Source organism: Lithobates pipiens, unplaced genomic scaffold, assembly GCF_037356315.1.
Source record: "Lithobates pipiens isolate NorthernLeopardFrog02 unplaced genomic scaffold, aLitPip1_a1.2 Scaffold_18, whole genome shotgun sequence".
NCBI lineage: Eukaryota > Metazoa > Chordata > Amphibia > Anura > Ranidae > Lithobates > Lithobates pipiens.
The window spans coordinates 353609671-353634964 of NW_027507758.1; the positions used below are offsets into that span (position 1 = coordinate 353609671).

At 38.9% G+C, this 25294-nt stretch overlaps 1 protein-coding gene across 31 annotated transcripts in view; it reads right to left on the reverse strand.

The window, feature by feature from the left end:
* The window catches only part of LOC143988164 (IgGFc-binding protein-like), a 210093-nt gene that overhangs the window by 84921 nt on the left and 99878 nt on the right, over positions 1 to 25294 (reverse strand). For 17 of the 31 annotated variants that reach the window (XM_077487525.1, XM_077487516.1, XM_077487513.1 and 14 more), the window contains 24 exons: positions 24984 to 25043; positions 24327 to 24386; positions 22675 to 22737; positions 22026 to 22085; positions 21478 to 21540; positions 20829 to 20888; positions 20281 to 20343; positions 18983 to 19042; positions 18435 to 18497; positions 17786 to 17845; positions 17238 to 17300; positions 16589 to 16648; positions 16041 to 16103; positions 15393 to 15452; positions 14750 to 14809; positions 8264 to 10402; positions 6142 to 6198; positions 5225 to 5466; positions 4646 to 4929; positions 4274 to 4551; positions 3175 to 3779; positions 2515 to 3088; positions 835 to 1034; positions 369 to 749 (listed from right to left, as the gene is read on the reverse strand). In XM_077487525.1, the coding sequence (XP_077343651.1) occupies positions 369 to 749; positions 835 to 1034; positions 2515 to 3088; positions 3175 to 3779; positions 4274 to 4551; positions 4646 to 4929; positions 5225 to 5466; positions 6142 to 6198; positions 8264 to 10402; positions 14750 to 14809; positions 15393 to 15452; positions 16041 to 16103; positions 16589 to 16648; positions 17238 to 17300; positions 17786 to 17845; positions 18435 to 18497; positions 18983 to 19042; positions 20281 to 20343; positions 20829 to 20888; positions 21478 to 21540; positions 22026 to 22085; positions 22675 to 22737; positions 24327 to 24386; positions 24984 to 25043 (5678 nt within the window). The remainder of the gene's footprint in view (positions 1 to 368; positions 750 to 834; positions 1035 to 2514; positions 3089 to 3174; positions 3780 to 4273; positions 4552 to 4645; positions 4930 to 5224; positions 5467 to 6141; positions 6199 to 8263; positions 10403 to 14749; positions 14810 to 15392; positions 15453 to 16040; positions 16104 to 16588; positions 16649 to 17237; positions 17301 to 17785; positions 17846 to 18434; positions 18498 to 18982; positions 19043 to 20280; positions 20344 to 20828; positions 20889 to 21477; positions 21541 to 22025; positions 22086 to 22674; positions 22738 to 24326; positions 24387 to 24983; positions 25044 to 25294) is intronic. The other 14 variants (XM_077487520.1, XM_077487519.1, XM_077487518.1 and 11 more) reach the window with 11 other exon arrangements.

A 25294-nucleotide genomic window follows, 5' to 3' on the forward strand; every position in this document is an offset into this window, starting at 1 on the left:
TTTAAAATCCCTACTTCAAAATTTACACAATTCTCTCATTCTATAAAGCTAAACGAAAAAAAAAAGAAGGGGTTCTGAATCTTTAAGAGCAAATTAGTCAATAAGAGGTATTGCACTCCAAACTCTTCACATTATTTTGCATGAGCAACCCCCCATCCTGTGTAGAATATTCCATTACCATAAAAAATTGGAAGAGAGCTGTCAAGAAAATAATGAAATAGAAGTGATAAAAAGTGAACAGAAGCCTAGAGGGCTAAGAGATCCACTAGAAAACATAATTATACTGACTCATATACAATACATAAAAATCCCCTTTCATTAATTTTATATGTAAATATATAAAAATGCTTTTTTTAAACTATACATACATGCACAATGTTGTTCTTTTCAATGAAGATCTCTGTTCCATCGACCGTAATATTGACTGAGTTAATAGCAGTCCAGCTTGGGTTACCTCGGTGTTCATTACGTGTGACAACACTAAAGCTGTGAGAGGTATTAGCACATGTCTCAGTCGCAGTGTAAGTGCAAGATCCCTGGAAGTGATGAACTGTGCCATCAAAGGTTGTATAATGAGGATCTCCATAGATGTGACAGATTGCTGTGCTTGGTGGGTAGCAGCCCAACAACCCATTTTGGACCTTGCAGATTTCATCTCCAGTACATAACATTGGATCACACGTTATGTTGTTTTCTCCCTTGCATGTACATACACTCTCACAGTTCTCTGTTATGAATTTTTCTCCCTCCTGTAAATGACCAAGACAAGCTGTGATGAAGGAAATGCCGGTACAGAGGTTGAAAGTACTGAAATAGGTTTTTCTTCTCTCTTACCATGTAATAAATGTCATTGTAAAGGCAGCCACAATGTGATTCAGGGACACAGGTTCCTCCACTGATGACATAACCTGGTTTACATTCACATCCTTCTGAACATGGCAGGCTGCAGTTGACTGGGGGTAGTGGCTCTAGACATGTGGCCGGACAAGCAGATGCACAGGTACTGAACTGACTGTTTGGAGGGCAGTCAGGTGCTAAAATGAAAATATTGTGTTTATAATAAAATTGTTCTGAACCACATTTGTTATTTATTATCATTTTTATCATAATTAAATTGAAATTGATAGTGGGTCAGCTACACATACAGAAGATATACATAAAATAGTTAATTTTATGTATGTTGACCACTTCAATACAGGGCACTTGCCCAGGCCAATTTTCATCCTTCAGTAGTGTCACTTTTCAAATAACAACACTGTACCCAAACTACATTTTTATAATTTTGTTCACACACATAGATCTTTCTTTTGGTCATATTTGATCACCTCTGTGGTTTTTATTTTTTGCTTAACAAATAAAAAAAGAACGAAAATTTTGAAAAAAACTTTTTTCTTTTTTTATATATAAAATTTTGTAAATAAGTAAATTTTCACCTTCACTGATGGGGACTGATAAGCTGCACTGAGGGGTACTGATAAGGCAGCACCAATGAAGTGGCACCAATGAGATGGCACTCATGAGATGGCACTCATGGGCACTGAAGATGGGCACTGATAGGTGGCACTGATGGGCACTGATAGGCAGCATTGATAGGTGGCACTAATATGTGGCACTGATGGGCACTGACAGGTGGCACTGATGGGCACTGATAGGTGGCACTGGTGGGCACTAATGGGCACTGATAGGTGACACTGATGGGCACTGAAAGGCTGCATTGATGGGTACTTATGGGTGGCACTGATAGACGGCATTGATGGGCACTGATGGCTGGCATTGGCACAGGATTTCACTGACATTGGCAGACATTTTTCAATGGCACTGATTTGCAGCTGCCTGGGCACTGATTGGCATTTCCCTGGTGGTCTAGGGATGGCATACCTGGTGGTCCAGTGTGGTGGCCATCCCTGGTGGTCCTTGGCTGCATCCTAGTGGTCCTGGGCAGCATCCTGGGTGGGCATCCAAGGGGGAGCTGTGCTGATAAACAATCTGCACAGACCCCCCTGTCAGGAGAGCAGCCGACAGGCTCTCCTCTACACGCGTCTGTCAGACGTGAGTGAGAAAAGGCTGATCAAAGGCTCTTCCTGTTCACATCATGATCAGCCGTGATTGGACATGGCTGATCATGTGGTAAAGAGTCTCTGTCAGAGACTGTTTACCTAGATCAGAGTTGCAGTGTGTCAGACTGACACACCGCAACAACGATCGACGCACAGCAGCTTGATATCCTGGTGACGTCATATTATGTCCGGTCAGTATATTGCAACCACTTTGCCAATGTCATTTTGCTATATGGCGGGCAGAAAGTGGTTAATGGGGTGGATTGTATTAGTGTAGTACAAAATACAATTTTCTAAAGATAAAGGTATATTCCAGACAGATATGTATTTTGAGACTGAAAATAAACAGTAATATTTTGCCATTCTTAAGTAAAAATCATATGACTTGATGCAAAACGTATATTCTATATAAAGAATAACTGACAATAATACCAAACAAGCAACAAGAGATACTTACCACAGAAAGTATTATTTCTCCAGCTGATGGATATACCTTCCTTCTGACAAGCATCTGCATATGCTGCTAACAAGCTACACAGAGCATTCAGATCTCCATTCAAAGCGCACATGTCAAAGACACAGCTGTCAACAAATCCTCCTGGACTGATAACAGAATTACAAACATGGAAAGGACCATCTTTACTTATCAGCAAACCACAGAATGCATCGGTTTTGTACAACTCCTCTTTTCCTGGTGCACAAGTTGGAGGAGGAGGGGGAGGTGTATCAACCAGATTACAAAGTGGATCATCATCCTCAACTATCCAGCTCTGCCCAAGTTGTTCAGAGTTCTTGGCTTGTTCTCCATTTGGCATCATGTAATCATCTGATTTGCGATTGTTGAAGTTACCGCACATTCCACAGGTCAGTTTGGAGAAGTTACTAGGAAGTTTTACTTCTACAAAGGTGTCTACATCATAAGAGACAGTCAACCTGAAATCTGTCTGCAGACTGACATATTTTCCAGTCCAAGTCACACTCACTGCTCCACCTACTAAACTTACAGGAAGTGAGGTCCAGATAGAATTGACCTAAATATAAGGTAAGAATGTTAGTAATGAATTAGTAGTACATACCTCTCAAAAACATCATATAGCAAACAAATGTTCATACTAACCAAAACACGATCTTTCTCATTTTTCACGATTTTGACTTTCTGACCATAAACCTCAATGAGAACATGTTTTACAAAAGACAATTTGGGATCTCCACGGTGTTCATTCTTTGCTTCAATGTTGAAGTAATGTTGAGAAGAAGTTGAACTGTTGCAGAGTTTGGCAAGAGTATAAGTGCACAGACCCATGAAGTCATGATTGAGTCTGTCAAATGTATCATAATGTGGATCATTATGAACTCTACAAATACCATAGGTGAAGAAATGACAGCCAGGAACACCATTTGATATTCCACAATACTGGTTACTGGGACATGAATCGCTGTTACATATTAATCCGCTTCCAGGTGAAGGACATGTGCACTTCGTAGAGCAAGTATCATCTGTCCAGAATTCATCGTCAACATCATAGTACTTATCATCGTCATCCCAACATCCACACTTGTCATCTGGAACGCATTTTGTTCCATAAAGGATGTATCCAGGGTCACAGATACAAGACTCAGTGCAGGGCAGAGAACATGTGGCTGGAGCTCCTGGACTGACACAAGTAGATGGACATGCAGTTCCACAGTGCTCATAATGACTGTTTGGTGGACACTTTGTTTCTGTGGAGGATGAAAGAGGCAATTTTTACTTTGTAATATCACTTGGATCACCCTTTGTCTAAGACAAAATTACAAATGAATAATTAAGATTAAACTGTCAACTAACAGCTTGTATAAAATATATAACACACTGCTATTTAAGCTATCATATCTATCTATCTATCTATCTATCTATCTATCTATCTATCTATCTATCTATCTATCTATCTATCTATCTATCCCAATATATTCACAAATGTACTACACAAGGTATTCATGTGTCTGGAACATGAGTATGTCATATTGAAGTGTAGCGTGATGAATATGTTTGCAGTCTCAGAAACCCAATTTACTCTTTCTGATATTTTACTGTTTCAGCTTGTGATCACACAATACACAGTATACCTCCTTTTAAAAATATACTGATGACTTTCAATAATAAATAATAAGTTGATAGCTTAAAGGACTGATATTTAGAATTTTGTTCTAAATACTGAGGAAAGAACCATATTTACCGCAGAAAGTGTTATTCCTCCAAGGGTTAATGGTGACTCCACTGGCTTGGCAGATCTCCACATAAGCTTCAAGACTATTACATAGAATGTCTGGATTAAGTGTTGTTTCACACAAGTCATATACACAGTTGTTGAAGTAAATAGTTGGGTCTATAACATTGTGGCAATCTCCAAATGGTCCATTCTTGTCCGTTATCAGTCCACAGAAGCTGTTGCTGACAATAATGTTTTTCTCATCATCAGTACAATTTGGCTGAATGTCTACTCCAGGGCTACATCTGTAATATAAATTGTGTAAGGTGTGGTGTTAAAAGTAGACACATGGGTAAGTACCGCATTCGGAACATAACAAAGAGCATTTACACATTTTACCTTGTGTCATTGTCCACTTGCCAGCTGTTACCAAGACTTGTTGAATCTGATTCTAGTTGACCATCAGGGTTTAAGAAGTCATCAGCTGCATTTCCATTGAAGTTTCCACAAAGTCCACAAACTTTGCCAGAGTAGATACCTGGTATTGTCACCTGTACTCTGTGGTTACCATCAAATTTCACAATTAGCCCAAAGCCTGTTTTCACCACAACATTAGATCCGCTTATAAATATATCAATTCCAGGTTCAAGATGATATGGCAAGGTCACTGTTTTGCCATCCACCTGTAAAAACACACATTTTTATAATTTTCTTTTTATAGGCCACACTACTTGAAATATATGTCAGAGGGCACTGGATTTATTTTTAAGAAAGGAAATTGTTTATATACTCAGATAGGTATAGAATGCATGATTTAAGAAAAAAATCAGCTGCAATGTCACTATCACAGACAGGGGCAAAAAATATGTCATAGTTACTAATGAAGATTTATGTGATGAAGAAAAGCTAAAAAAAAATAAGGTCCATGGTAAAAGATTTACAATTACTATCCACTATAAATTACTGTGCTTCACTGACCTTGACCACTCTTTTTTGATCCAGTGTGATTCTGTACCCATGAACATCTATATTCACATACTTGATGTAGGACACCCTGGTGTTACCTCCTCTGTGCTCATTAGCAGCTTCCACGTTGAAAATAGTCAGATTGCCATCATCTTCACAGAGTTTAGACAATGTGTATGTGCAAGTGCCCATAAAGTGGTGAACTTGTTTATCAAAGGTGTAGTAATGAGGATCACCATTTACTTCACACAAACCTTAATATAAGACAAAAATAAGGACCTGATATGTATAGGTTTATTTAAAATGAACACAATGGGCTCAGAGGCTCACCATATTGTAGTTTGATTACTATAATTAATAAATTAATATAAGTAATTATAACATTCAGTATTGTATTTATCCCCATTTTGCTTTTATTATGTTTCATTGAAAACAATTTGCAATCAAATATCACAATGTCAATGATGAGTGGAAACCATTCTACTGAGCAGTTGCCCTAAAAAGTGATATCCAGATAATATGAGTGAATGAATGAGACTTTAAATACATACTGTAAGAGTTTATTGAGAATTTTTTTTATAGGATTGCCACAACTTTCACACATTTTTCTAATTGTATGCAATCAGAATAATGTGTGAATCTTGAGTGAAAGTTGTGTTACTCTTGTGTAAAAAGATTTATAAATAGACTCTTTATAAAGCAGTGTTTTCACAACATGCATGCTGATGTAGTTAAGACTATTTTTACAATTCTTGTTGCTTCTACATAGAAGAAAACAAAACAAAGGATGAAATCAATAAATCAAAAGCTCAAAATAACTTACAGACAGTATTAATTCAATCATTTCAGATAAAATAAAAAATAAAATCACAGGACAGCATTAAATCAATCATTTCAGATAAAATAAAAAATAAAGTCAAAATATCTACCTGATTCTGGTGGCACAAATGGTGTGGTTGTTGTGGCAGTTGTGGTTGTAGTTGAACCTGTTAAAATGAATGAAACCAGTTATAAAAGTGATTTTTTTTATTTGATACCTTGCTGCACAACGTCAGTAACAGCATAGCAACTATATCATGCTTCTTCACACAAAACTACAATGCATAGCTGAATTGTGGCATGAGCCATATTTAGCAGTAGCTGGATGCAAGTGATTTGACCTTCAAATGCCCCGTACACACAATCAGACATTGATCGGACATTCCGACAAAAAAATCCATGTTTTTTTTTCCGACAGATTTTGGCTCAAACTTGTCTTGCATACACACGGTCACACAAAGTTGGTCGGAAATTGTGAACTTCAAGAACGTGGTGACGTATATTTAATTTGATAGCCAGTGCGGTTCTCCTGCTTGATTCTGAGCATGCATGGAACTTTGTGCGTCGGAATTGTGTACACACGATTGGAATTTCCGACAACGGATTTTGTTCTTGGAAAATTTGAGAGCCAGATCTCAAATTTTGTGTGGTGGAAATTCCGATGGAAAATGTCCGATGGAGCCTGCCTATACACGGTCGGAATTTCCAACAAAAAGCTCCCATCGAACATTTTTCGTCTGAAAAATATATTTTACATATGTTTGAAAGTAAAAATGTGTTCTAATTAGTATGCCATAGTTAAATAAAAATGTATTTAATTGAGAATTTAGTGTTGTTTGTTATACTTCTTATAACATAATTATCTGATTTAGAAAAAAAACAAACATTGTTAATCAAAGTATATATTTGTTTAATACATTCTCTTTTTAATAAAGAACCCTTTACATACCTGGTGACCCTGCTGGTTCCTATCAATTCCTGTAGCATTCTGGTCAATTTGTGTCTCTCAGCTTTCTGATTAGAGCTACAAGATGCCATGACCACACACATCATAGTCAGCCAAACCACCATTCAGCCCTGTTGTGCTTGATTGACAGCAGCTTTCCCTAGTGTATTATTTCTCATTTATACTCACATCTTGTGTGATGACAGTCTGTTGTAGAGGTATGACTAAATGAAAGATGCTGGCTGCTGGTCCATTGACCCCTACTGCACACTCTGCAGCAGTCACTCAGGAGAAATAAGCATATTTAATTCCTGGAGCCCACTTGTTAGATTCCTTAGATCCCTGTGCATGTCTACTGACTTTAAAATGTTTCTGCGACATCTATCAGTATGTCCTTTCTCTTAGCTGAGGTAAATAATAGAAGCTTCATACACATGACATGCTCACCCTCCACACCACTATATATGAAAGGGTTCAGCTTATCACTTGTTTGTGTAACAATTTTATATAGAGATGTAGATGATGTAAGACCAGAGAAAAGCACATCGGTACTACTTGCATTATATATATATATATATATATATATATATATATATATATATATATATATATATATATATATTTATTTCATTAAAGCAGTGTTCTGCCTGGGGAAAAATTAATAAAATTCAGCGGTTACAATTACTGTACTGTACTGCTGACTTTTAATCGGTGGCACAGAGAAATTGGGCTGAATGTCCAAGGGAGAGCACTGCGGGGCTGTCTCCCTTAAGTGGGGAAGGGTACCAGTCAAAAACAGGTACCTGTTCCCCCCTTCCCCTTGAAAGGTGCCAAATGTGGTAGCACCAGAGGGGGGGGGGGGAGTTCCACTTTTGGGTGGAACTTCATTTTAAGCACTAATCTTGGCACCTGCTGGATCCAATTTTCAACCAGTCTCCCATTAAGAGTAAGTAATGATTTATACAGTAGAATTACATTTGAATTGACTTCCAGCTCTGTTACTGCCACTCCCCCTGTCATGTTTTGATTGACAGTGTCTTTCCCTGCTATCCTATACATCATTCACTACCCTCCCTCAGACATAACCCCTGTACTAAGAAAGAGGGAGGAAGAAAGTATGTGAAAAAATAAAGTGAAAATATAAAGCATACAAATAATTATTTTTGATAAAAGATGTTATTTATACCACTAAAGAGATTTTTGCATGTGAAGGTGTGTTTTTCTTGATATGACCTCAGGTTATTTTTTAACTAATGTTTTACATATTAATGTTGAATTAGACATACCTGTAGGAGTTGGAATAGTAGTTGTAGCAGTTAACACAGATGTGGTAGAAGTTGATGTTTGTAAAGGAGTGGCCTCAGAGTGAACCGTTGGCGCAGAAGAGGTGATACCTATGGTTTCAGTATGGCCTAATGTTGTGGTAGATGCTGGAGAAATTGTACTACTGGCTGAAAGCCCAGGTGTGATTTGTGTGGTAGTTGTACTGGTCACAGTTTCTATTGTAGAACCAGTTGTTGATGTTGAAGAAGGCATGGGCACAGAGATAGTTGATTTCTCTGAAGTAATACCAGCTGTTGACTTAGAAGTGGTGGTGCCTGATGTTGTAGTTTTTGTTCCCAAAGATGTGGTGCTTGCAGTACCAGTTAAAATTGTGCCTGCTGTTGATACAGTTGTGGAAGTTGAAGCAAAGGCTGTTGCAGTCCCTGAAGATGATGTTGATCCTGATGTACTGGTAGGCTTTGAAATGGTTGTACTTCCTGAAATAATACCAGCTGTTTGCTTTGAAGTGGTGGTCCCTAGAGTAGTAGTTTTTGGTCCCAAAGGTGTGGTGCTTGACGTACTAGTGACAATTGTACCTGCTGTTGAGCCAGTTGTAGAAGTTGAAGTAAGGACCGTTGCAGTCCCCGGAGATGATGTTGATCCCGATGTACTGGTAGGCTTTGAAGTGGTTGTACTTCCTGAAATAATACCAGCTGTTTGCTTTGAAGTGGTGGTCCCTGGAGTAGTAGTTTTTGTTCCTAAAGGTGTGGTGCTTGAAGTACCAGTAAAAATGGTACCTCCTGTTGAACCACTAGTGGAAGTTGAAGTATGGACTGTTGCAGTCCCGGAAGATGATGTTGATCCTGATGTACTGGTAGGGTTTGAAATTGTTGTAATTCCTGAAATAACACCAGTTGTTTGCTTTGAAGTGGTGGTCCCTAGAGTAGTCGTTTTTGTTCCCAAAGGTGTGGTGCTTGAAGTACTAGTGACAATGGTACCTGCTGTTGAACCAGTTGTGGAAGTTGAAGTAAGGACTGTTGAAGTCCCTGGAGATGATGTTGATCCTGATGTACTGGTAGGCTTTGAAGTGGTTGTACTTCCTGAAATAATACCAGCTGTTTGCTTTGAAGTGGTGGTCCCTAGAGTAGTAGTTTTTGTTCCCAAAGGTGTGGTGCTTGAAGTACTAGTGGCAATTGTACCTGCTGTTGAGCCAGTTGTGGAAGTTGAAGTAAGGACCGTTGCAGTCCCCAGAGATGATGTTGATCCCGATGTACTGGAAGGCTTTGAAGTGGTTGTACTTCCTGAAATAATACCAGCTGTTTGCTTTGAAGTGGTGGTCCCTAGAGTAGTAGTTTTTGTTCCCAAAGGTGTGGTGCTTGAAGTACTAGTGACAATTGTACCTGCTGTTGAGCCAATTGTGGAAGTTGAAGTAAGGACCGTTGCAGTCCCCGTAGATGATGTTGATCCCGATGTACTGGTAGGCTTTGAAGTGGTTGTGCTTCCTGAAATAATACCAGCTGTTTGCTTTGAAGTGGTGGTCCCTAGAGTAGTAGTTTTTGTTCCCAAAGGTGTGGTGCTTGACGTACTAGTGACAATTGTACCTACTGTTGAGCCAGCTGTGGAAGTTGAAGTAAGGACCGTTGCAGTCCCCGGAGATGATGTTGATCCCGATGTACTGGTAGGCTTTGAAGTGGTTGTACTTCCTGAAACAATACCATCTGTTTGCTTTGAAGTGGTGGTCCCTGGAGTAGTAGTTTTTGTTCCTAAAGGTGTGGTGCTTGAAGTACTAGTGAAAATGGTGCCTACAGTTGAACCAGTTGTGGAAGTTGAAGTAAGGACTGTTGTAGTCCCTGGAGATGATGTTGATCCTGATGTACTGGTAGGCTTTGAAGTGGTTGTACTTCCTGAAATAATACCAGCTGTTTGCTTTGAAGTGGTGGTCCCTGGAGTAGTAGTTTTTGTTCCTAAAGGTGTGGTGCTTGAAGTACTAGTCAAAGTTGTGCCTGTTGATGTTGAGCCAGTTGTGGATGTTGAAGAAAGAGTTGTGGTCACTGAATAAGTTGATCTGGTACCAGTAGGCACTGAGATTGTTGAACCTTCTGAAGTAATACCAGCCGTGTGCTTTGATGTGGTGGTCCCTAAAGAACTTGTGGTACTTGAAGCTGTGGCAGTAAATCAAGAATGTAATTTATCTATAAAATATATTTTTTATCTCGGTATGCATTCAAAATATCTATCTATTTATGTATCTATCTATCTATCTATCTATCTATCTATCTATCTATCTATCTATCTATCTATCTATCTATCTATTCTGAGATCATGCAAAAAAACTTTCAGTACTAGCTGCACCTGCTATGTTTCTTTGCATAAGTTTTTTTTTATGGTGCTCCATTTAGTATTAGCCCAAATACAATAGGGAGACAATCTTATAGAAGTCTATAACAGACTACTGTGGACTTTTGCATAAAGGATGTAAACAATCACTGAAGACCTTATGCTAAGGCTAATATCTTTCCATGCCATACCAACAGAACATGTTATGCATTCTACATCTACCTTGTCGAAAGCAATTGGTATATTGAAGTACTAATAATGTAAAACAAACAAATATATAAAAATTAAGCAACAATTAAGTTGTTAAATGTGTTTTATTCACAAAATAGTTGGATGTTGATTGATAAACAAATTTTTCACATTTTCAGGAACATACATAATTTAAGTGGTATACAAGAGAAAAAATACATTTCTGTAAAATTATATAAGATTAATTGATGGTTAGCTTACACAAGAGGCATTAACCTTGGTCAATATACACATGAACAAGGAATAATTTTGATTTAACCTCAAATTTCTTAGGATATTTATTCCTTGCTTTTATCATGGCCTTTAAATGAACACATTTCTGTATGCACTAATTACTTAAAAATACAATTACAAAACCAATTAAATGCACTTAGTAATAGCACCCAAACAGATGTAACGTTTGTTTTATACTTAAACTACTTAAACATGATTTCCGATTCGTTTTTGTTTTTTAAATTCGTATTTAAACACAGTATGGGTTCCAACATCGCATACAACTCGCAGGCAGTTCACACTGCCCTATGCAAACCGCTGCGGGTGTCAATACAAAGTTAATGACACCACCAGATCAGTTCGCATTTCGCAGCGCAAACTGTCTATTAGGACAGGAATACCCATGTGATCTCATTCTGGTGTGGACCAAAAAAAAGGGTCCAAATGTGATGCAAATTCAGCCATACAATCTGCACGGCTGAATTTGCATCGCAAGTGATTTGCGCAGCAGTGCGGTGCAAATCACATACAGTACAATGTCTGACATTGCAACCATGTGAACCCAGCCTAACGTGTGTTGAGAAAAAAAAATCTTCTCTAGGTGATCTGTGTACATTGCAGGGATTTTAACAAACTTTGTTGCAGATATCTACCTTTTGTTATTCTGAAGAAATAGCTGTTTGTTTGTTTGTATCTCTCTGCAGAGGGAATCTGTATGGGAATGGTTTTATAGTTATCAATCAGCTGCTGCACCTGCAGGGCTCTAATGAGGAAATTTGCAGGGTCTGCATCCCTTTAGATGTGATTTCCATTTCAGAGTATCTCACCACATATGATATTTTAATTGCAGGGGATGCTCAAAATCTGGTTTTCATCTTAGTGCTGACTGCTGGGAAAAGCAGTGAGCCAATTACACAAGCAGGAAATGACATTTCTGGGGGGCGTTGTGCATACCATCTGTGTACAGAAGGCCTACAGATAGCCATATTGCATTGCATTTTACAGAAAATTACAGCTCTGCTGATTGAAATAGAAAGGTAATTTTTAATAACTTGTGTTACAATTGTACACGCTATATTATTTTTTTATTTGCTAATTTTTTTTCACATAAAAGTGGAGTTACCCTTTAACCACTTCTGGACCACCACACGGCAATATACATCCTCACTTTGAAGAGGAATATTGTTGTTACGGCAGCAGCTAGCTGCCATAATCACAGTATCCTCTTCTTCAGGGAGTAGTCCGGTTTCCGATATTAGTGCTCTCTGTGGTGGATTTGCCGCAAGATCACTTTTATCAGTGGCCCCTCTCCTGCTGTGCTCCGGTGCCCTCAGCCGCTTACCGGAGCCGTCAGTAGCGCCGGAGGCGATCGGATGCTTCTCCTTCCTGGGTATGGAGACGAGTGAGGGTAAAATGGCCCCCACCTGTCTCCATACCATTGCAGGGCAGAAGCTACGTCAAAACATCACTTCCACATCACTGAAGGATCTGTTTTTATGGTGAAAGTTATATATATTTGTATATATAATTATATATATATATATATATATATATATATATATATATAGGGATATATTCATTGAATTGTAGTGTTAGGGCACTGTGCAATATTAGAAGGTTGATATTTAGTGCATTATTGACTTCTAAATGCATTGCTTTAGAACTAGCCATCAATTAACCAGTCAATGGTGTTGATTTACTAAAGACAAATAGACTGTGCACTTGGTGATTGCATTTGCTTCAGAGCTCAGTAAATGAGGAGAAGCTTCACTTTGTAAAGTATGCCCAATCACATGCAAGGAGAAAAACTTTTTTTTTGCATGCACATGATTGCATGATGGAAGTCAGCAGAGCTTCTGCTCATTTTGCCTTTAATTAATCAACTCCATTATCTTCATCATCATAAATTAGACACACATAAAACATACAAAGGGAAAATGCCAAAACACAGCAAATGACAATTTTTGAATTGAACTACAGTATGCACAATGTGAAAGTATCACTGAATTCTGAAATTAAAACACAAGTATGCAATATGATTCAGGCATATTGATAATTAACAAGCATGGCTGAAAACAACATGTATTGTATCTTGATTGAATGAACAATATCAACAATAGTGGACTGCAAAGAAAAAGTCTGGGGGCTTGGTAAATGAGTGTCAGTTGTCAGTCTTAACATGAGAGATTCAGTAATATATGGAGTGTCTGTACACAAAAATAAAATGTTTGTAAAACTAAAACTTTTTCTAGTTTTGGATAGATTGGGAAAGGGTTGGAATTCATGTCAGTTTTTTTTTTTATCTCTGTGTACCTGTTAGGGTGAATTACCCCTCTATTTTTCAGGGTGACCATTGTGACCAAATCAATTTTACAGTTGTCACCAGAGCAAAATGTGAGGGTCTGACATGAGAATTCCCCTTTTGAGATTGCCTTCTTATCCAGGACAGGAGGTCACAGGAGTCTTCCAAATTAGACACAGGCATCAAAAAATAAACAGCCAGGGGTCTTAACCCTTGTCTATTCTATCCAAAACAATTACATAAATTAAATGAAATGAAAATACATTAATACAATTGTCTATACATGCATTTAATTTAGAATGGTAAGAATAGTGTTATTGTTATCAAAAAAATGTTGCTGTGATGTTGCTAACAGGAACTGTTTGTGACAAATAAATAAGTTTCAATAAGAATAATATTGTAGATCATCAAAAGTATAGTATGTTTTTGATTTATTCCATCAGTTCACATTAGCTGCACATACAAAAGTGTCTACCAGGGACAATTCTATGTATTCAGATTATAGTTATACGTTGTAATAATACTGATTTGATGACAATTATTTTTCTAAACAAAATTAACAACATGCAGGAGAGAAAATCATACATTATTATCATTATGCACATTATGAAGGCTTTTTTAAACTCATGCAGAAACAAAAATAGAATAAAACCTGACATAACAGTAAAGTGACTAGGTCAGGCTTCTTAGGTTCCTGCCTTTAGAAAGGTTATGTATACCTTATTTATTAGGCCCTATGCATTATATTCAAGTAAAGCCTAACATTTTATAGAACAATGGTCCAGATATATTGATGACAGGTTCACTAGCAAGAACATTTCACAGAGCAGATTAAGCAGCCAGCTTATGTAGTGGAACATGGTCGTACCCAGGTTAGACTGAATAGATTGGTGAAATATTGAAAGGTCCTTCAAATATTACATTTTATAGGATGAATATTAAAATAAAATTCTGGGTGTCAGTCATAAGTGAAACTCTCAGGACCTCCTGCTCTCTAACTCCCTTGTTTCCTCCTCCAATGTTCACCTTCAGGACCTCTCTAGAGCCTCTCCAATCCTCTGGAGCTCTCTACCTCAATCTGTCTAGCTATGTCCTACTCTATGCACCTTTAGATGATTCCAGAATGCTAATTTCTTCAGGGAAGCCAATCCACCTCCACCTCCACCTAACAACGACCCTGAACCTCCTCTTCTGGGGTACCCCACCAGAACTCTTGGCTCCTCTTATTCTTTGTGTGCTTCAATAGCATTTCTATAGGAAGCTGATTGCTATTAACATGCACAGCCCAGCCCCACCCCCTGATCTCGGCTCACAGGAGCCAATGGGCTTAACTTTAAAATTTGAAGTGACATCAAACTAGAAGACAATAAAGGTTTAAAAAAAATCACAAGGTAGCAAACTGTTTTACCTGGCGCTGGAGTGTGTGGTTTTTCTGAGATTGTTGTAGAAGTGGTTGATGAGGAAATGCCTGTAAAAGAGATTATAAATAAAGCCTGTGTTAGTATTGTATTCATTTCTGAAATTTCAAATAGATAAAAAACATTTGCAGCACAGATACACGTTTAAAAAAAATCCAAACCAGATTTGTTTAATTACTTGAACCCTAAAATCCATATAAAACTAGAACTGATTGATTTTTCTTTTTTGAGAAATGTGAGGTGACATCAAAGTAGAAGACAATAAAGGATTAAAAAATGCATTATTTCTCGGCACCACCTCCACCTAACAACTGAACTTTTAAAGCAGTTGTAAAGGCTTTTTTTTCTAAAATAGCAAACATGTTATACTTACCTGCTCTATGCAATGGTCTTGCGCAGAGCGACCCTGAACCCCGTCTTCCGGGGTACTCCACCAGAACTCTTGGCTCCTCTTATTCTTTGTGTGCTTCAATAGCATTTCTATGAGAAGCTGCTATTGACATGCACAAACCAGCCCCACCCCCTTCTCTGTGCTCAAAGGAGCCAATGGCCTTAATTTTAAAATTTGAGGTGACATCAAACTAGAAGACAATAAAGGTTTAAAAAAAATTCCACAGGAACAAACTGGTTTACCTGGCGCTGGGGTGGCTGGTTTTGCTGTGGTTGCTGTAGAAGTGGTTGATGAGGAAATGCCTGTAAAAAAGATTATAAATAAAGCCTGTGTTAGTATTTTATTAATTTCTAAAAATTTCAAATAGATAAAAAACAATTGCAGCACAGATACATGTTTAAAAAAGAACAAAAAACAGATTTGTTTAATTACTGGAACCCTAAAATCCATATAAAACTAGAACTGCTTGATTTTTCTTTTTTTGAGAAATGTGAGGTGACATCAAAGTAGAAGACAATAAACGATTAAAAAATGCATTATTTCTAGGCACCACCTCCACCTCCACCTAACAACTGAACTTTTAAAGCAGTTGTAAAGGCTTTTTTTTTCTAAAATAGCAAACATGTTATACTTACCTGCTCTATGCAATGGTCTTGCACAGAGCGACCCTGAACTCCGTCTTCCGGGGTACTCCACCAGAACTCTTGGCTCCTCCTATTCTTTGTGTGCATTTCTATGGGAAGCTGCTTGCTATTGACATGCACAGCCAAGCCCCTCCCCCTGATCTCTGCTCACAGGATCCAATGGGCTTAACCTTAAAATTTGAGGTGACATCAAACTAGAAGACAATAAAGGTTTAAAAAAAATTCCACAGTAGCAAACTGGTTTACCTGGCGCTGGAGTGTCTGGTTTTGCTGTGGTTGTTGTTGAAGAAGCGGTTGATGAGGAAATGCCTGTAAAAGAGATTACAAATAAAGCCTGTGTTAGTATTGCATTAATTTCTGAAATTTCAAATAGATAAAGAACAATTGCAGCACAGATGCATGTTTAAAAAAACAAAAACAAACCAGATTTGTTTAACCACTTCCCGACCAGTGCACGATGATGTACGTCGGCAGAATGGCATGGGCAGGCAAATTGGCGTACAGGTATGTCCATTTGTATTTGCTGCCCTGCCATTGTGTGCATGCCGCCGCCGGTGCATGCATGCCGGTTGGTACACCCGTGAGTCCGGTCGCGGGTACCGTGGACTCGATCGCCATGGGGATACCCGCAATCGTCTTATGGGGAGGCTGAACGGGGAGATGCCGATGTAAACAGCATCTCCCCGTCTCTGTGCTCAAAGGAGACAAAGGCCTTAATTTTAAAATTTGAGGTGACATCAAACTAGAAGACAATAAAGGTTTAAAAAAAATTCCACAGGAGCAAACTGGTTTACCTGGGGCTGGAGTGTCTGGTTTTGCTGTGGTTGTTGTAGAAGTGGTTGATGAGGAAATGCCTGTAAAAAAGATTATAAATAAAGCATGTGTTAGTATTTTATTAATTTCTAAAAATTTCAAATAGATAAAAAACAATTGCAGCACAGATACATGTTTAAAAAAGAACAAAAACCAGATTTGTTTAATTACTGGAACCCTAAAATCCATATAAAACTAGAACTGCTTGATTTTTCTTTTTTTGAGAAAAGTGAGGTGACATCAAAGTAGAAGACAATAAAGTATTAAAAAATGCATTATTTCTAGGCACCACCTCCACCTCCACCTAACAACTGAACTTTTAAAGCAGTTGTAAAGGCTTTTTTTTTTCTAAAATAGCAAACATGTTATACTTACCTGCTCTATGCAATGGTCTTGCACAGAGCGACCCTGAACCCCGTCTTCCGGGGTACTCCACCAGAACTCTTGGCTCCTCCTATTCTTTGTGTGCATTTCTATGGGAAGCTGCTTGCTATTGACATGCACAGCCAAGCCCCTCCCCCTGATCTCTGCTCACAGGATCCAATGGGCTTAACCTTAAAATTTGAGGTGACATCAAACTAGAAGACAATAAAGGTTTAAAAAAAATTCCACAGTAGCAAACTGGTTTACCTGGCGCTGGAGTGTCTGGTTTTGCTGTGGTTGTTGTTGAAGAAGCGGTTGATGAGGAAATGCCTGTAAAAGAGATTACAAATAAAGCCTGTGTTAGTATTGCATTAATTTCTGAAATTTCAAATATATAAAGAACAATTGCAGCACAGATGCATGTTTAAAAAAACAAAAACAAACCAGATTTGTTTAACCACTTCCCGACCAGCGCACGATGATGTACGTCGGCAGAATGGCATGGGCAGGCAAATTGGCGTACAGGTATGTCCATTTGTATTTGCCGCCCTGCCATTGTGTGCATGCCGCCGCCGGTGCGTGCATGCCGGTCGGTACACCCGTGAGTCCGGTCGCGGGTACCGTGGACTCGATCGCCATGGGGATACCCGCAATCGTCTCATGGGGAGGCTGAACGGGGAGATGCCGATGTAAACAGCATCTCCCCGTCTCTGTGCTCAAAGGAGACAAAGGCCTTAATTTTAAAATTTGAGGTGACATCAAACTAGAAGACAATAAAGGTTTAAAAAAAATTCCACAGGAGCAAACTGGTTTACCTGGGGCTGGAGTGTCTGGTTTTGCTGTGGTTGTTGTAGAAGTGGTTGATGAGGAAATGCCTGTAAAAAAGATTATAAATAAAGCATGTGTTAGTATTTTATTAATTTCTAAAAATTTCAAATAGATAAAAAACAATTGCAGCACAGATACATGTTTAAAAAAGAACAAAAACCAGATTTGTTTAATTACTGGAACCCTAAAATCCATATAAAACTAGAACTGCTTGATTTTTCTTTTTTTGAGAAAAGTGAGGTGACATCAAAGTAGAAGACAATAAAGTATTAAAAAATGCATTATTTCTAGGCACCACCTCCACCTCCACCTAACAACTGAACTTTTAAAGCAGTTGTAAAGGCTTTTTTTTTTCTAAAATAGCAAACATGTTATACTTACCTGCTCTATGCAATGGTCTTGCACAGAGCGACCCTGAACCCCGTCTTCCGGGGTACTCCACCAGAACTCTTGGCTCCTCCTATTCTTTGTGTGCATTTCTATGGGAAGCTGCTTGCTATTGACATGCACAGCCAAGCCCCTCCCCCTGATCTCTGCTCACAGGATCCAATGGGCTTAACCTTAAAATTTGAGGTGACATCAAACTAGAAGACAATAAAGGTTTAAAAAAAATTCCACAGTAGCAAACTGGTTTACCTGGCGCTGGAGTGTCTGGTTTTGCTGTGGTTGTTGTTGAAGAAGCGGTTGATGAGGAAATGCCTGTAAAAGAGATTACAAATAAAGCCTGTGTTAGTATTGCATTAATTTCTGAAATTTCAAATATATAAAGAACAATTGCAGCACAGATGCATGTTTAAAAAAACAAAAACAAACCAGATTTGTTTAACCACTTCCCGACCAGCGCACGATGATGTACGTCGGCAGAATGGCATGGGCAGGCAAATTGGCGTACAGGTATGTCCATTTGTATTTGCCGCCCTGCCATTGTGTGCATGCCGCCGCCGGTGCGTGCATGCCGGTCGGTACACCCGTGAGTCCGGTCGCGGGTACCGTGGACTCGATCGCCATGGGGATACCCGCAATCGTCTCATGGGGAGGCTGAACGGGGAGATGCCGATGTAAACAGCATCTCCCCGTCTCTGTGCTCAAAGGAGACAAAGGCCTTAATTTTAAAATTTGAGGTGACATCAAACTAGAAGACAATAAAGGTTTAAAAAAATTTCCACAGGAGCAAACTGGTTTACCTGGCGCTGGAGTGTCTGGTTTTGCTGTGGTTGTTGTAGAAGTGGTTGATGAGGAAATGCCTGTAAAAAAAGATTATAAATAAAGCCTGTGTTAGTATTTTAGTAATTTCTAAAAATTTCAAATAGATAAAAAACAATTGCAGCACAGATACATGTTTAAAAAAGAACCCAAACCAGATTTGTTTAATTACTGGAACCCTAAAATCCATATAAAACTAGAACTGCTTGATTTTTCTTTTTTTGAGAAATGTGAGGTGACATCAAAGTAGAAGACAATAAAGGATTAAAAAATGCATTATTTCTAGGCACCACCTCCACCTCCACCTAACAACTGAACTTTTAAAGCAGTTGTAAAGGCTTTTTTTTTTCTAAAATAGCAAACATGTTATACTTACCTGCTCTATGCAATGGTCTTGCACAGAGCGACCCTGCACCCCGTCTTCCGGGGTACTCCACCAGAACTCTTGGCTCCTCCTATTCTTTGTGTGCATTTCTATGGGAAGCTGCTTGCTATTGACATGCACAGCCAAGCCCCTCCCCCTGATCTCTGCTCACAGGATCCAATGGGCTTAACCTTAAAATTTGAGGTGACATCAAACTAGAAGACAATAAAGGTTTAAAAAAATTCCACAGTAGCAAACTGGTTTACCTGGTGCTGGAGTGTCTGGTTTTGCTGTGGTTGTTGTAGAAGTGGTTGATGAGGAAATGCCTGTAAAAAAGATTATAAATAAAGCATGTGTTAGTATTTTATTAATTTCTAAAAATTTCAAATAGATAAAAAACAATTGCAGCACAGATACATGTTTAAAAAAGAACAAAAACCAGATTTGTTTAATTACTGGAACCCTAAAATCCATATAAAACTAGAACTGCTTGATTTTTCTTTTTTTGAGAAAAGTGAGGTGACATCAAAGTAGAAGACAATAAAGTATTAAAAAATGCATTATTTCTAGGCACCACCTCCACCTCCACCTAACAACTGAACTTTTAAAGCAGTTGTAAAGGCTTTTTTTTTTCTAAAATAGCAAACATGTTATACTTACCTGCTCTATGCAATGGTCTTGCACAGAGCGACCCTGAACCCCGTCTTCCGGGGTACTCCACCAGAACTCTTGGCTCCTCCTATTCTTTGTGTGCATTTCTATGGGAAGCTGCTTGCTATTGACATGCACAGCCAAGCCCCTCCCCCTGATCTCTGCTCACAGGATCCAATGGGCTTAACCTTAAAATTTGAGGTGACATCAAACTAGAAGACAATAAAGGTTTAAAAAAAATTCCACAGTAGCAAACTGGTTTACCTGGCGCTGGAGTGTCTGGTTTTGCTGTGGTTGTTGTTGAAGAAGCGGTTGATGAGGAAATGCCTGTAAAAGAGATTACAAATAAAGCCTGTGTTAGTATTGCATTAATTTCTGAAATTTCAAATATATAAAGAACAATTGCAGCACAGATGCATGTTTAAAAAAACAAAAACAAACCAGATTTGTTTAACCACTTCCCGACCAGCGCACGATGATGTACGTCGGCAGAATGGCATGGGCAGGCAAATTGGCGTACAGGTATGTCCATTTGTATTTGCCGCCCTGCCATTGTGTGCATGCCGCCGCCGGTGCGTGCATGCCGGTCGGTACACCCGTGAGTCCGGTCGCGGGTACCGTGGACTCGATCGCCATGGGGATACCCGCAATCGTCTCATGGGGAGGCTGAACGGGGAGATGCCGATGTAAACAGCATCTCCCCGTCTCTGTGCTCAAAGGAGACAAAGGCCTTAATTTTAAAATTTGAGGTGACATCAAACTAGAAGACAATAAAGGTTTAAAAAAAATTCCACAGGAGCAAACTGGTTTACCTGGGGCTGGAGTGTCTGGTTTTGCTGTGGTTGTTGTAGAAGTGGTTGATGAGGAAATGCCTGTAAAAAAGATTATAAATAAAGCATGTGTTAGTATTTTATTAATTTCTAAAAATTTCAAATAGATAAAAAACAATTGCAGCACAGATACATGTTTAAAAAAGAACAAAAACCAGATTTGTTTAATTACTGGAACCCTAAAATCCATATAAAACTAGAACTGCTTGATTTTTCTTTTTTTGAGAAAAGTGAGGTGACATCAAAGTAGAAGACAATAAAGTATTAAAAAATGCATTATTTCTAGGCACCACCTCCACCTCCACCTAACAACTGAACTTTTAAAGCAGTTGTAAAGGCTTTTTTTTTTCTAAAATAGCAAACATGTTATACTTACCTGCTCTATGCAATGGTCTTGCACAGAGCGACCCTGAACCCCGTCTTCCGGGGTACTCCACCAGAACTCTTGGCTCCTCCTATTCTTTGTGTGCATTTCTATGGGAAGCTGCTTGCTATTGACATGCACAGCCAAGCCCCTCCCCCTGATCTCTGCTCACAGGATCCAATGGGCTTAACCTTAAAATTTGAGGTGACATCAAACTAGAAGACAATAAAGGTTTAAAAAAAATTCCACAGTAGCAAACTGGTTTACCTGGCGCTGGAGTGTCTGGTTTTGCTGTGGTTGTTGTTGAAGAAGCGGTTGATGAGGAAATGCCTGTAAAAGAGATTACAAATAAAGCCTGTGTTAGTATTGCATTAATTTCTGAAATTTCAAATATATAAAGAACAATTGCAGCACAGATGCATGTTTAAAAAAACAAAAACAAACCAGATTTGTTTAACCACTTCCCGACCAGCGCACGATGATGTACGTCGGCAGAATGGCATGGGCAGGCAAATTGGCGTACAGGTATGTCCATTTGTATTTGCCGCCCTGCCATTGTGTGCATGCCGCCGCCGGTGCGTGCATGCCGGTCGGTACACCCGTGAGTCCGGTCGCGGGTACCGTGGACTCGATCGCCATGGGGATACCCGCAATCGTCTCATGGGGAGGCTGAACGGGGAGATGCCGATGTAAACAGCATCTCCCCGTCTCTGTGCTCAAAGGAGACAAAGGCCTTAATTTTAAAATTTGAGGTGACATCAAACTAGAAGACAATAAAGGTTTAAAAAAATTTCCACAGGAGCAAACTGGTTTACCTGGCGCTGGAGTGTCTGGTTTTGCTGTGGTTGTTGTAGAAGTGGTTGATGAGGAAATGCCTGTAAAAAAAGATTATAAATAAAGCCTGTGTTAGTATTTTAGTAATTTCTAAAAATTTCAAATAGATAAAAAACAATTGCAGCACAGATACATGTTTAAAAAAGAACCCAAACCAGATTTGTTTAATTACTGGAACCCTAAAATCCATATAAAACTAGAACTGCTTGATTTTTCTTTTTTTGAGAAATGTGAGGTGACATCAAAGTAGAAGACAATAAAGGATTAAAAAATGCATTATTTCTAGGCACCACCTCCACCTCCACCTAACAACTGAACTTTTAAAGCAGTTGTAAAGGCTTTTTTTTTTCTAAAATAGCAAACATGTTATACTTACCTGCTCTATGCAATGGTCTTGCACAGAGCGACCCTGCACCCCGTCTTCCGGGGTACTCCACCAGAACTCTTGGCTCCTCCTATTCTTTGTGTGCATTTCTATGGGAAGCTGCTTGCTATTGACATGCACAGCCAAGCCCCTCCCCCTGATCTCTGCTCACAGGATCCAATGGGCTTAACCTTAAAATTTGAGGTGACATCAAACTAGAAGACAATAAAGGTTTAAAAAAATTCCACAGTAGCAAACTGGTTTACCTGGTGCTGGAGTGTCTGGTTTTGCTGTGGTTGTTGTTGAAGAAGCGGTTGATGAGGAAATGCCTGTAAAAGAGATTACAAATAAAGCCTGTGTTAGTATTGCATTAATTTCTGAAATTTCAAATATATAAAGAACAATTGCAGCACAGATGCATGTTTAAAAAAACAAAAACAAACCAGATTTGTTCAACCACTTCCCGACCAGCGCACGATGATGTACGTCAGCAGAATGGCATGGGCAGGCAAATTGGCGTACAGGTATGTCCATTTGTATTTGCTGCCCTGCCATCGTGTGCATGCCGCCGCAAGTGCGTGCATGCCGGTCGGTACACCCGTGAGTCCGGTCGCGAGTACCGTGGACTCGATCGCCATGGGGATACCCACAATCGTCTCATGGGGAGGCTGAACGGGGAGATGCCGATGTAAACAGCATCTCCCCGTTCTCCCTAGCAACAAGTGACACTAATCTCTGCTTCATGTGATTGGAGCAGAGATCAGTGTTCACTAAGACATAGCCCAGCCCCCCACGGTTAGTAACACGCCCCTAGGAAACACTTTACTCCTACACTGCCACCCCCTGGTTAACCCCTTCACTGCCAGTGTAATTTACACAGGAATCAGTGCATTTGTATATCACTGATTGCTGTATAATTGACAATGGTCCCAAAAATGTGTCAAAAATGTCCGATGTGTCTACCATAATGTCGCAGTCACAATAAAAATCGCTGATCACCACCATTACTAGTAAAAAAGATTATTAATAAAAATGCCATAAAACTATCCCCTATTTTCGAAACGCTATAAATTTTGCGCAAACCAATCAATAATCGCCTATTGTGATTTCCTTCACCCAAAATATGTAGAAGAATACGTATCGGCCTAAACTGAGGAAAACATTTTTTTTATATATTTTTGGGGCATATTTATTATAGCAAAAAGTAAAAATGAATGCTTTTTTTTTTTCAAAATTGTCACTTTATTTTTGTTTATAGCGCAAAAAATATAAACAGCATGGGTGATCAAATACCACCAAACGGAAGCCCTATTTGTGGGGAAAAAAAGGACGTCAATTTTGTTTGGGAGCCACGTCGCATGGCCATGCAATTGACAGTTAAAGCGATGCTGTGCCGAATCGCAAAAAGTGGTCTGGTCTTAAGCCAGTAAATTGGTCCAGTCTGAAAGTGGTTAATTATTGGGACGCTAAAACCCATATCAACCTAGAACTGCTTGATTTTTCTTTTTTGGGAGATTTGAAGTGACATCAAATTAGAAGATAATAAAGGATTAAAAAATGCATTATTTCTAGCACCACCTCCACCTAACAACTGAACTTTTAAAGCAGTTGTAAAGGCTTGTTTTTTCTAAAATAGCCAACATGTTATACTTACCTGCTCTATGCAATGGTCTTGCACAGAGCGACCCTGAATCCCCTCTTCCGGGGTACTCCACCAAAACTCTCGGCTCCTCCTATTCTTTGTGTGCTTCAATAGCATTTCTATAGGAAGCTGCTTGCTATTGACATGCACAGCCCAGCCCCACCCCCTGCTCTGTGCTCATAGGAGCCAATGGCCCTAACTTTAAAATTTGAGGTGACATCAAACTAGAAGACAATAAAGGTTTAAAAAAATATCCACAGTAGCAAACTGGTTTACCTGGCACTGGAGTGTCTGGTTTTGCTGTGGTTGTTGAAGAAGCGATTGATGAGGAAATGCCTGTAAAAGAGATTACAAATAAAGCTTGTGTTAGTATTTTATTAATTTCTGAAATTTAAATAGATAAAGAACAATTGCAGCACAGATACGTGTTTTAAAAAAAAAATCCAAACCAGATTTGTTTAATTATTGGAACCCTAAAACCCATATAAACCTAGAACTGCTTGTTTTTTCTTTTTTGAGAAATGTGAGGTGACATCAAAGTAGAAGACAATAAAGGATTAAAAATGGCAATATTTCTAGGCACCACCTCCACCTCCACTTAACAACTGAACTTTTAAAGCAGTTGTAAAAGCTTTTTTTTTCTAAATATAGCAAACATCTTATACCTACCTGCTCTGTGCAATGGTCCTGCACAGAGTGACCCTGAACCCCCTCTTCCGGAGTACTCCACCAGAACTCGTGGCTCCTCCAATTCTTTGTGTGCTTCAATAGCATTTCTATAGGAAGCTGCTTGCTATTGACATGCACAGCCCAGCCCCACCCCCTGCTCTGTGCTCATAGGAACCAATGGCCTTAACTTTAAAATTTAAGGTGACATCAAACTAGAAGACAATAAAGGTTTTTAAAAAAATCTGCAGCAGCAAACTTGTTTACCTGGCGCTGGAGTGTCTGGTTTTGCTGTGGTTGTTGTAGAAGTGGTTGATGAGGAAATGCCTGTAAAAGAGATTACAAATAAAGCTTGTGTTAGTATTTTATTAATTTCTGAAATTTAAATAGATAAAGAACAATTGCAGCACAGATATGCGTTTAAAAAAAAAAACAGATTTGTTTAATTATTGGAACCCTAAAACCCATATAAACCTAGAACTGCTTGTTTTTTTCTTTTTTGAGAAATGTGAGGTGACATCAAAGTAGAAGACAATAAAGGATTAAAAATGGCAATATTTCTAGGCACCACCTCCACC